Source organism: Hyperolius riggenbachi, chromosome 3, assembly GCF_040937935.1.
Source record: "Hyperolius riggenbachi isolate aHypRig1 chromosome 3, aHypRig1.pri, whole genome shotgun sequence".
In the NCBI taxonomy this organism is placed as follows: domain Eukaryota; kingdom Metazoa; phylum Chordata; class Amphibia; order Anura; family Hyperoliidae; genus Hyperolius; species Hyperolius riggenbachi.
The window spans coordinates 199,636,358-199,649,413 of NC_090648.1; the positions used below are offsets into that span (position 1 = coordinate 199,636,358).

At 40.7% G+C, this 13,056-nt stretch overlaps 1 protein-coding gene and 1 long non-coding RNA gene across 11 annotated transcripts in view; one reads left to right on the forward strand and one right to left on the reverse strand.

Moving 5' to 3' along the window:
* Window positions 1-13,056, reverse strand: part of THSD4 (thrombospondin type 1 domain containing 4) — an 827,407-nt gene that overhangs the window by 235,394 nt on the left and 578,957 nt on the right. Inside the window, exon 1 of one of the 10 annotated variants that reach the window (XM_068275545.1) lies at window positions 11,466-11,642. The exons of the other annotated variants lie outside the window; for them this stretch is intronic. Coding sequence (XP_068131646.1) covers window positions 11,466-11,537 — 72 coding nt within the window. The 5' untranslated portion in view covers window positions 11,538-11,642. Of the gene's footprint in view, window positions 1-11,465; window positions 11,643-13,056 lie in introns of those variants that run through there. 10 annotated transcript variants of the gene reach the window in all.
* On the forward strand, window positions 4,954-12,272 carry LOC137563284 (uncharacterized). The gene is made up of 3 exons (XR_011030307.1): window positions 4,954-5,016; window positions 11,039-11,133; window positions 12,191-12,272. It is a non-coding gene; the product is annotated as an uncharacterized lncRNA (long non-coding RNA).

A 13,056-nucleotide genomic window follows, 5' to 3' on the forward strand; every position in this document is an offset into this window, starting at 1 on the left:
CATTTTTGGCACCGTTTTGTCTGAAGGCCATCTCATGGCCTTAGGCAGAAGAAAGGCTAGCAAGACCATTGTCAAGTTATTATTAATAAAGATCATCAACAACAACAAAAAGTATCAACTGCTGCTGCTGCCCAAGTTTAATAGTACTGAATGTTAGTGAGTTTATTTTGCAAGACATACTTTACCAGCTCACTGCGGTGTTTTTAAAATATTAGTCTAATATGGTTGGATTTTTTTTAGATTGTATACTCATGATGGCCTCAACCATTCATGGTGAAGTATTTATGAGATTTGCTCAGCGTCTTCTATTATGATTCAGCAACATAATGGTTCCAAGGCTGTAACTAAAGCAATAATAGATCCCTTATCTGCTTTGGGACACAGCAGCACTGTGAGCCTTTTACTGCTATGCTGCATAATGGTTCTTCAGACATTAATAGCATTGCCAGATCATTTAAGATCATTTATAGTTATGCCTTGGAATGACTCCCTATGGCAGTTTCCTTTCAGAGCTAGCTGCAGAACAGAAACGAGAAAAAAAAATGGTAGCAGTACTAAAACTAATGTTTTGTTATTATCTAACACTTAAAACTGTTATAGTTATTATGATACTAGGGGATCTATAGATATTGTACAGCTTCCAACTGTGCAAATGTAAGAACACAGTTAGGGGTGAAGGTGAAGTTTCATCCATTAGATCAAAGTCAATATTTTGAAGATGCTAAGAAGTCAGGGCCAGATTTCTGGAAAGGCTACAAAAGGCTGTGCCTTGGGTGACTGCAGCCTGAGAGAGCACCTAGACATGAAATAGAGGTTGTTACATAGGAAAGAGGAGGCTGCAAATAGTAATCACCACATGGAAAAGGGAAGCTGATGTCGTATTTTGAAAGAGATGGGCTGCAGTACATGGATGGCACACATGGACAAGGGGGCTGCACATGGAATGGGATAGGTGTTGCTACACATGGAAGGGGAGCCACAACATATTTGGCCTGATAATGTAAACAGAGCTAATGTGCATAGACTGCAGTAATTAAAGGTGGCCATACACTTATAGATTTGCAGCAGATTCGAGCATCAGATAGATTTCTGTCAGATGCCTGTCAAGTCGATTCTGACAGGAGTCTATCTGATGTGTGCCACACATTAGGAACAGATTTCCAATAAATTTCAGAATGAAATCTATTGGAAATCGACCATTAGATCCAATGCAACTATATGGGCCATCGATCTGTTGCCAGCAGAAGATCAACCAAGATTTTCCATCCAGTCAGATAGATCAAATCTATCGACATTGATCAAAATCAGCTGCAAATCGATCGAGAATTCGATTTCTGATCAATCAATTCTATAGAATCAATCGATGGATGGATGGAGAAAGAGAATTCCCACTGCACCAAATAACTAAAATAGAAACAATATTTATGCGGTCTTCATAAAGACTAAAAAGGGAAGGTGACACAGAAGTTACTACTACAAATATTCAAAACCACACGATGAGATAACTGTCTGCAATATAAATGACAAAATGAGTGAGTAGATTGGCTGCCAAAATATTGTTATTGCCAAGATATCATAACTGCCAAAGTAAATACATACAAGCAAATGTGCAAGGCAATACAAAAATAGATTCCAGTAATAAAATGCAAGACGATATAGATCTAGGCAGAGCCCGATCATCCACAAGGCAATCATAAGCAGTTGCCTAGGGTCTGGAGAGAGTCTAGGGGCCTGGTGGATAATGGCCCCCACCAAATCTTACAAAAAAAAAGCTAGGTGATCATGCACTGGTGGGTAAAAAAAACTGCTAACTAGCCTGGGCCCCATGTCATCTTAATCCATTTCTGGATCTAGTAGCCAACTGGAGTTTACATACCTGATGTGTAAACAGTGTCAATACGTTACCCACCAATAAGATATAAAAGCTGAGCAAAGTGTTCAAAAGAAGTGCAGCACACTCACCAAGTATAAGGTCGGCAGAAAGAGTAAGAACGGATAGGTAGACCTGACACAGAGTGCAGGCACTTTCTGCTTCAGCAGACCAGCAAGTCTTTTTCAACCAAACGAACCGACTATGTAATTAGTTGTGAAATGTTCCATGAAGTGTTTTATTTATTACACAACTTTTCCACTACTTTGTTGCTCTTGCCTTGGCTGTTCTGAAACTGGCTGGCATTAAATGCCAAATGAGCATACCGTTTTATTATATTATATATACATACATATACTGTATATAAATATATATTTATGTTTTCAATGTAAACATTTGATATGTTGCCTTTCAGCTATGTTCAATTACATACAATTTTTAAGGATTTACATATCGCCATAATCTGATTTAATTATACAAAGTATTTTAACTGTTTGGGAAAAATGCAGTTGTAAGATAAAAGTTTATTTGTTAAATTTTGGATAAATTACTGCCTAAGAGGTTGGTGCTGCCTCAACCAAAATGTATATAAACAGGGTTTTTTGGAATATGGCAAATACAAATGTTGTTTCAAAATAACGCAATACATTTTTATTTCATATGTATTGAGTTTTCTTGAATACCCAAGTGACTTTTAAAACAGTCACTGGCTTTTGGAGCAAGGTTATGCCAGTTTTACTTTTCCATAGCGCTGTAAAAGAGCAAGGTAGTGTGTGTGCCATATGTTAAGCATTACAGGCTCTGTAGAGAAAAACATATATGCCTACAAGACATCCACTGTGACAATTCCTTTCCAGATTAGCTTGTAACTCTTTTTATGGCCTTTTCTTCCTGGAGTTACTGTAACATGTGGTAACATACTACTATGGAGCTGCTTTACATTTCTGCTAATACTATACTGTATATGCTCCATATTTGTGCAGAAGAATAATCATAGAAAACATACTGACCTTGGTATTGATATTACAACACACATATATTAAAATGTAACTATACCCAAAATTGAACAAGACAGGTTCCTAAAGTAATCATATTGATGAAGTGTAAATTATAATCACAGTAGAGTCCCGGTTATTTGGAACTCAACTAACCAGCAGTCTCAACCAACCAGCACAAATCACCGGCAGTATTCACAGTTGTGAAGGCCATTAGGCCAACTTCTTATGCTGGCTGTTGGCTCTGCTGTGCTAAAAGTGTACCTGAAGGAAACAAAAAGTGGTCCTGGGGGTACTTACCTTGGTAAAGAATCCTAAAGAATCTAGCACTGGGACCCCCAAAGTTCCACCCACAATGCACAGTTTGTCAGCGGTGAAATAGCCACGCTCGCTTCAGGTTCCACTCTATTGCGCAGGTGTATACGGCTCGTGCCTGCGCAGCAGAGCGCATCCCATCGGGGCGCCGCTATTTCTGCCAGAGCCCGAGCGAGAAGCCGCTAGTGTACCTGTGCATACTGCTGATTACAAATAGTTATGTCAGTGACGCTGCGGGGGAGCCAAGGCAGGAACCAGCTGGCTGAAGGATGGGGGAAGCCTCAGTCAATACCAGTCGATAATGGATAACCGAGACTCTGCTGTATTACATTTGAGACTAAACATTTGAAATTTTAAAATCTTTTGCATAGCTGTGTTTGCCTGAAGCTGTGCATCTATCCATATAGATTTAATTTTTCTGTTAAATTATAACAATAATTTAAGGTGGTGCAGTACATTGTCTTTATATCTGTGCTTAGCCCCTTTTTTCTTGTTGTTTTAACTTCACCTGTGGAATACTGGTGAGGAGGAAAAAACCCATACCTACGGATGAAGTGCTGATGCAAACTTATAGGGCTTGTTCACACCATAAGAGCTTTTTAAGCGCTCGTGATTTGAAAAGCTGTTGCTAATGCAATGCAATGGGTGTTTTTTACAAAATCACATTGCTCCAGTGAGAACACACACATAGGATAACATTAGCAAGAGCTTTTTAAATCACAAAGCGCTTACAAAAGCTCGTGTAGTGTGAACAAGCCCATAATGTGGGTTGTCGGAAACTGATAAGCATGTAACATAGCTGAGGTGTTGGGGGCCACATCTGAACTGTTAAGATCACAGTGGTGTTTCTCATCTACACCTTTGCACAGTTTTATATTGAACTTTATTGGAAACTGAAGGTTGCCGTTGGCAACAGCAGCATTTTGGATTACCACGGTTGTGTGATGCTAACAGCCAATTTGGAATTATGATTGGATTAGAACCTTAAAGGGATACTAAGCAGCTTAAAAAAAACACAATTTGTACTTACCGGAGGCTTCCTTCCGCCCACTGTAGGCCGCAAGGTCCCCCGTCACCCTCCTGGCTCCCCTCCTGGTCACACTGGCAACTCTGTTAATTGGTGACTTTGCCTAAAGTCGCCAGTGCTAGTCCCCGCGCTTACTTTACGCGGCATCATGGTGGCTGGTATGAGAGTCCTGCGCATGCGTGGTTCACTAATTCTGAACCGCGCATGTGCAGGACTCTGACGTTGGCCGTAGAGGCCGTGATACGTAGCTGCCGGTGTGGTGACGCATAAGGTGCGCATCGGGGACTCGTACTGGAGACTTCAGGCGGAAGTTGCCAATTAACAGAGCCGCCAGCATCTCCAGATGAGGAGCCACGAGGATGCCGGGGGACCTTGCGGCCTACGGTGGGCTGGACGAAGTCCCAGGTAAGTACAAATTGTGTTTTTTGCTCAGTATCCCTTTAATGTTAGCATGTGGATGTTCACTAGTATGATTGACTTTATGGGCAACTGGAGATTTGACTTAGATGCTGTTTTTATTGAAGGGTCAAAATAACGATGATTGATTAGAAACTTTTTAAAAACCCTAAGGCTCCATTTACACTTAATCAGTTGGTACGCGTTTTTTTTTCTTCTCCATAGCAGTGCATTGTGAAAAATATTTGAGTAAAAAAGCGTTAAGTGTGAAAGGTGCCATAGGAAAACATGGGACTTACTTTGAAAATCAGTTGACATTTCAGTTATAACTGAGAGCAACTGAAGTGTAAACAGGGCCTAAAGCTCAGTCCTGGGAGAAGGCGGAGTGAGAATGAGCAATGGCATTACCCTGTGTTAGTGCGAAATTATATTACATAGGGATTTTGTTCCTAACAAACAAGAGAGGGCTACGGTAGCATATGATGTTTGGGGAAGAGTAAAATGTGGAAAATAATTAATTGCTATAAGAGGGGGGTACAATAACAAAGAACGTTTATAACTTAGGGAACTTATTGGTTACCTATACAAAAAGAAAACAAAAAGCTTTGAAAACAAAAAATGTCCAGCACAGAGATATGAAGAAGTTAATTAAACACTGGCATGTGATCAAAACTGATCCAGTGCTAAGTATTATTCTGCCTGATCGTCCAGATGTAATGTTAAGAAAAGCCCATGCTGGAGGGATACATTAGCTTATACTTATAATGATTCACCCACCATTCCGAACAAAAACGTTTTTCCAACAAAAGGTTTCTTTAAATGTGGAAGGCACTATGGAGGTCATACTTCAAGTAATGTGCCCAGAAACAACATTTGTCTAGGAGTAGAATCAGTGGCATAGCAATAGGGGGAGCAGAGGTAGCAACCGCATCAGGGTCCTTGGGCTAGAGGGGTCCCATGAGGCCCACTCTCAACCACAGTATTAGCTCTTTATTGGGCCCGTGCTTGTAATAAATCACTTCAATATATGCTTTGAATAGTAGTGATCATTAACAAACTGTCCCCCATCCCCTTCTTGCACCTCTGACACTTTGGTTGTCCCTGGCAGGTTTTGGTGCGCCCTATCAATTGTTATGTATAGCATGATTGGGGGGCCCCCAATGCAAAAGCTGCACTGGGGCCCACAGCTTCTTAGCTACGCCACTGAGTAGAATCCTTGGATCAACAGATCACTATCATATAATTAGTAGTACGGTTAAGATACCGGCTATTAGCCTGATGAAATGAACTCCACCTAGAGTTATGGATCATATGGTTGGTCATCAAGAATATATATATATATATATATATATATATATATATATATATATATATATATATATATATATATATATATATATGATACTAAGTATGATACTAAAGTTCTCAATCACACCTGCAAATGCAGATGGTGTTGCAATTGGAACAGAAAGCACAAGTTTGCAAGCCATCTGGGCTGCCGTGCATTGGGATTTGCCCAAAAATGCATGCAGCAGAACAATAGTGCGTCCCATTTCTGCGCAGTGCATGTAGTCTGAACATCAGACAGTGCGGTCTATGCACTTCTGATACTCCTGTGCCTTGATACAGCACTCTGGGAACAGCCTATTTGTTCAGAAATTTCTTTATGTGTCTTACCCTCTTGCTTGAGGGTGTCAATGATGGCTTTCTGGACAGCAGTCAGGTCGGCAGTCTTACCCATGATTGTGGTTTTGAGTAATGAACCAGGCTGGGAGTTTTTAAAAGCACACCATACAAGTTGCCAAAATGTGTATAGCAATGCATATAGTGTGAATGGGGCCTAAGACTTTTTATAAGTTCTACACACCCAAAGATCATTGTACTTTGTTGTGTCAAAATGGGGGCTGGGTTTCCTATAACTTCCTGGTATGTCTTTAGTAAAGGAGATGCATGGGAAACCTCTTCAACAGCGGCAAATGCTCCAAAACAAAAACAAACAAAAAGGGCAGAGGCTCAAATCCTTCCCACTCTGCCTCTCAATACCCTCAAACTACCTTAACTTCTATTTAAGGGTATGTTCACACACCTATATTCATGAAGCTAAGAACATGTTTGGAATGCATCCAAATTTATTTTGATGAATTCTTATTTGCGTAGTTCACATGCACATGTAATAATAAAAGTTGCTTACTTACCCACATGTACGTTCCCAATAAAAAATAAAAAAAAAAATCATACAAATCCATATCTGTGAAAAGGCCCTACACACCAGCTGAACGAGAAAATGCCGAATTGACATAAAGTGCAATAATTTACCTACTGGATGTTATGCACCTTAAGTGGCTGTTACTTGAAAAGATGTTGCTACCTGATCCATCACTCCCTAAGCATTTGAAAGCCACAGTGCCACAAGATGAAGGAGAATGGAAAGTTTGTGAATGTGACATAAGCATTTTCCTTGTGTGGCCTAGATCCTGGAGACTTGAAGCTTAATCCCAACCTAAGCTTTATTTTCTGTTGTCAGTGTCCAATCGGAAACAACCTTTCAGAAATACAGACAGGCAGCATTGGAAAAAAATGTGTCCTATTGCGGGAGTAGAGAAAATATTTCAGTCAGGCTTTTAGTGATGTCACTCACTCCCTTCCCTTGTGACATTATTGGATTAGTTGAGCTTTTGATAGCACAAGAACAAAAGTTAACAGATACAGTATTTCCATAGGGATACTGAAGGCAGTAACAGATTATCTTACGTTCTTACTTTTTTCAACTCTATCCAAAACAAAGAATTAACGATTTGGTAAAGTTGACTTAAAAAACAAAATGTATATTCTACAGGTCCTTCTCAAAAAATTAGCATATTGTGATAAAGTTCATTATTTTCTGTAATGCACTGATAAACATTAGACTTTCATTTATTTTAGATTCATTACACACAACTGAAGTAGTTCAAGCCTTTTATTGTTTTAATATTGATGATTTTGGCATACAGCTCATGAAACCCCAAAATTCCTATCTTAAAAAATTAGCATATCATGAAAAGGTTCTCTAAATGAGCTATTAACCTAATCATCTGAATCAACTAATTAACTCTAAACACCTGCAAAAGATTCCTGAGGCTTTTAAAAACTCCCAGCCTGGTTCATAACTCAAAACTGCAATCATGGGTAAGACTGCCGACCTGACTACTGTCCAGAAGGCCATCATTGACACCCTCAAGCAAGAGGGTAAGACACAGAAAGAAATTTCTGAACGAATAGGCTGTTCTCAGAGTGCTGTATCAAGGCACTTCAGTGGGAAGTCTGTGGGAAGGAAAAAGTGTGGCAGAAAACGCTGCACAAGGAGAAGAGGTGACTGGACCCTGAGGAAGATTGTGGAGAAGGACCGATTCCAGACCTTGGGGGACCTGCGGAAGCAGTGGACTGAGTCTGGAGTAGAAACATCCAGAGCCACCGTGTACAGGCGTGTGCAGGAAATGGGCTACAGGTGCCGCATTCCCCAGGTCAAGCCACTTTTGAACCAGAAACAGCGGCAGAAGTGCCTGGCCTGGGCTACAGAGAAGCAGCACTGGACTGTTGCTCAGTGGTCCAAAGTACTTTTTTCGGATGAAAGCAACTTTTACATGTCATTTGGAAATCAAGGTGCCAGAGTCTGGAGGAAGACTGGGGAGAGGGAAATGCCAAAATGCCTGAAGTCCAGTGTCAAGTACCCACAGTCAGTGATGGTCTGGGGTGCCATTTCAGCTGCTGGTGTTGGTCCACTGTGTTTTAGCAAGGGCAGGGTCAATGCAGCTAGCTATCAGGAGATTTTGGAGCACTTCATGCTTCCATCTGCTGAAAAGCTTTATGGAGATGAAGATTTCATTTTTCAGCACGACCTGGCACCTGCTCACAGTGCCAAAACCATTGGTAAATGGTTTACTGACCATGCTCAATTGGCCTGCCAACTCTCCTGACCTGAACCCCATAGAGAATCTGTGGGATATTGTGAAGAGAAAGTTGAGAGACGCAAGACCCAACACTCTGGATAGCTTAAGGCCGCTATCGAAGCATCCTGGGCCTCCATAACACCTGAGCAGTGCCGTAGGCTGATTGCCTCCATGCCACGCCGCATTGAAGCAGTAATTTCTGCAAAAGGATTCCCGACCAAGTATTGAGTGCATAACTGAACATCATTATTTGAAGGTTGTCTTTTTGTTTTAATTTTCTTTTATTGGTCGGATGAAATATGCTAATTTTTTGAGATAGGAATTTTGGGTTTTCATGAGCTGTATGACAAAATCATCAATATTGAGACAATAAAAGGCTTGAACTACTTCAGTTGTGTGTAATGAATCTAAAATACATGATGTTTATCAGTACATTACAGAAAATAATGAACTTTATCACAATATGCAAATTTTTTGAGAAGGACCTGTATGTGTGAGATTTCTGCAGTCATAGTGGCATATACTGTAATACCAGCTATACAGAGGAATACAATATGACTGCATCCAATTTACTTTTGTGCGTGCAAGGATACTGTCACAGTTCCTCTACCTTTCTGACAACTATTAAAAAAAAAAAAATAGAAGACAGACCAAGATATGATTGATACTCCCCATGTTGTTTGATCCACCATGAGCCTGTGAGCCTGCAGGTCATCACAGGACAGCACCAACTGCCCTTCACTATAGACACACCCAATAATGGTGTGTGTGTGTGCGTGTGTGTGCGTGTGCGTGTGCGTGTGCGTGTGTGTGTGTGTGTGTGTGTAAAATTGGGGCCCATTTATAAAGAGGTGGTAAACCGATAGTCCTGTTTTAAAGAGATTCTGAGCAGACCAAAAAAAAAAGAGTAAACTGGACTTACCTGGGGCTTCCCCCAGCCCACAGTAGCCCGCGAGGTCCACCAGTATCCTCCTGACCCCTTCAGCTGGTGGCTCTGGTAATGTGGCGACTTTGGGTTTAGTCGCATGTGTGAGCCTCTGTCAAGTCATCACGCCGGTCACCAAACATGTGCAGGGCTCTTATGGTGACTGGCGTGATGACGCGATGGGTGCATGTGACCGCATTACCGGAGCCAGGAAGATGCTGGAGGACCTCGTGGGCTATGGTGGACTGGAGGTAGGTAAGTCCAGTTTCCTTTTTTTTTTGTTCCCTTTAAAAATCATTTCACCCATTATAGACCTAGATTTACAAACCTACATATGGACAATGATTATGGTCTTCATCTGTGCTTTGATTTCTTACAATAACTACCCTAAACAGGCAATATCCAGCTACAATTACTTGAACGGCGCCTCATATTGAAAGTGACACATACCTGTTTGCCAAAACAGAAAATGAAATTACCACTATTTATTTTTATTTGAAGTAATGTTTGAGGAAAAACAAACTATATGCTGTTCATCTCCATTCAAGCCAATCTTTTCTCCATTTTCAACAACCCAAACACAATTTTGTAACCTATAAAGTGCTGCCAATTTTGATCGCCTTTATGGTAGGGAACATGGCAATTGTCACTCCTGGCTGATATTTATTATCAACAGTGGTGATCAAAAGAAACAGGAAACCATAAAAAATGTGCCTTTTTGTGTCATAATGATCAGTTTAAATTATCACATTTATAGCATTCTACAATCGGCACCTTTGAAAATTCGTACCATTTATGTTTCCTTTAAAGGGGAACTGAAGAGAGAGGTATACGGAGGCTGCCATATTTATTTCCTTTTAAGCAATACCAGTTGCCTGGCAGCCCTGCTGATCCTCTGCCTCTAATACTATTAGCCATAGCCCCTGAACAAGCATGCAGCAGATCAGGTGTTTCAGACTTTAAAGTCAGATCTGACAAGACTAGCTGCATGCTTGTTTCTGGTGTTATTCAGATACTACTGCAGAGAAATAGGCCAGCAGGGCTGCCAGGCAACTGGTATTGATTAAAAGGAAATAAATATGGCGGCCTCCGTATACCTCTTACTTCAGTTTCCCTTTAATATCAAGAAATTAGTATTGTTGCAACAGATGGTGACATAGAGGTTAACGCTCTCGCCTTGCAATGCTGGGTCCCCAGCCAGGGCACTATCTGCACAGAGTTTGTATGGTCTCCCCATGTCCGTGTGGGTTTCCTCCAGACACTCCGGTTTCCTCCAACATCCCAAAAACATACACATAAGTTAATTGGCTTCCCCTAAAATGGTCCTAGACTGTGATACATACACTACATGATACATACATAGACATATCAATATGGTAGGGAATAGATTGTAAGCTCCTTTGAAGGACAGTTAAGAGACCAAGACAATATACGCTGAACAGCGATACGGAAGATGGTGCAATTGAAGTACTAAAAAATAATAATAATCAGACTACTCTGTTGCTCTCTGCACCATCACAACAAACAAGTTTCTTCCCATGCTTCTGTCTTTAACAAGTTTTCAAACTCTTAATTCATTTACAGGTACTGTTCAGAAAATGTCATTTGTGTCCCTATCAGCATGAAGTACCCTCAGCTACATATATTTACAAATTCAGAACATTCACATCTATACAAAGGTAAGATGATTCCTATGGCTCTGTTTTTTTGTTTGTTTGTTTGTTTGCTTTATGAACCAGTGATGTCACATTGTAAGGCGAAGGTGGCTAATTTAGTTAAGTAGCAAAGAAACTTAAAAAGTTCAATAGCTTCATATATTGCTTTCTGCAAAATGTAATAAAGATGCAGAAAGTTTGGAGAAACTTTAAAACATATCCTACAGCATATATCAATAAAGATGGAATAACCAGCTTTTCCAGTTCAAAACAACATCGCAAAACAAATTAAAATCAACTTTAAACAATGGAATAAATTGTAGGAAGAACAGCATAAGGTAGAAAATGTGGTTTACCTGTCCCCCAGGTCTTGCTTCCAATGCTTTTTGAAAGGAGAGGAAAGTTAAAATCAAGTAGCTGACAAACATTATTATCAAGTCAATGTCAGTTCTGTCCTAGAGGAAAAAAAACTGCTGCCAAGTATTAACAGCTAGCAGATGCACTTGTGTGTCAGTATCTCAACACGACCCGCTCTGCAAGTCACTGATCTCCCTCGTTGTCTCTAGCTGTTTCACTACAAGAAGCTTTGCTTCAGCCACAGCTCTGGAGACAACTAGTAAGCTGATCCCCTCATGGAATAACTTCTCACAGCTAGGGGAGGGGGAAGGAGACAGCAATGAGCTGGGGGCTGTAGTTCATATAAAGCAAAGAAGGGGAGGGACAGAAGTGGTCCATGCCAAGATATGCATCTGGTCCATTTAAAAGGTAACTTTTTCAATGGTCCAAAAACATGACTTGCTGATTTCTTTACATCACAGAAGGGATTAGCAGAAAGATATATGAAGTCAGGGGTTCTGATCATTAAACTATTCAAAGTTTTCTCAAATCATCGTTCCTTCATCATTTGCTATGCAAAACCCTATTCAGCATCTAGTAAGTGAAAATGTACTTAAAGTGGAACTCCAGACAGATAGTTTATTTTTAGTTCTGGACAGAGTGGGGAAGAGATAAAATCTCTGCCTAGTTTTTATCATTGAGTTCCAGTTACTAGAGCTAACTGAGTAGCACTTTCCTCTTACAGGTCGCAAATCTCACGTACAGAACCTTGCCAGGACAATATCTGTATGGATTTTGCACAGTTTTCCTGTTTTTGTGAAACTTCGCTATCGGCACTAAGGAGTCTGGACTTGATGGGTGATGTCCTGCAGCCTCCCTCAGGGTGCCATTATTCATTGTCAATCCAGAGCGAAACTGGATTATATTGACTACAGAGCGAAGACACCGCAGCAGATAGAGGACACAGGAGACAACTGCTGAAAAGAAAAGCTCAGCAACTTGGAAAGTAGTTTAATTATGCACTACCTCTCCAGGATGTACCACTGCACATATAATTGCACAGGGGGAAACATCATAATGGGAATCACCGGTGGGACTGGCATGATGGGGGGGGGGGGAGGAGGCAGAAGATGCTTCATTGTGACTGAAGTGCTGTATTAATCATGCAAGGAAGAGAAAGTACCACCTAAAAACATCTTTGTTGGACAGAAATTGCACATACAATTAAAACTTCACCCACAGGTGACAGGCAGAATCATCTCATGGTAACACCAAATATAGTAATAATGAGAATATAATAGATACCAAGGTCAAAGAAGATCACACACACAAAACACACACACGCACACGCACACGCACGCACGCACACACACACACACATATTGTATATACATATAATTGGGTAGATGAAAGTACCGATATAGAAATAGAAAGCTGTGAAGTGAAGTGAAATGCTCCACTACCTCTCTGCAAGTTCACTTATGGACACTGGGGCATGGGTGCTTGGAAGAAAGTGTGGAGCTACTAGTGACTTTGGGCTGGTGATGGTGACCACCATACTGGCAATAAGGATGACACTAGCAATAGGACTGTCAGAGGAATAGTGTGTAT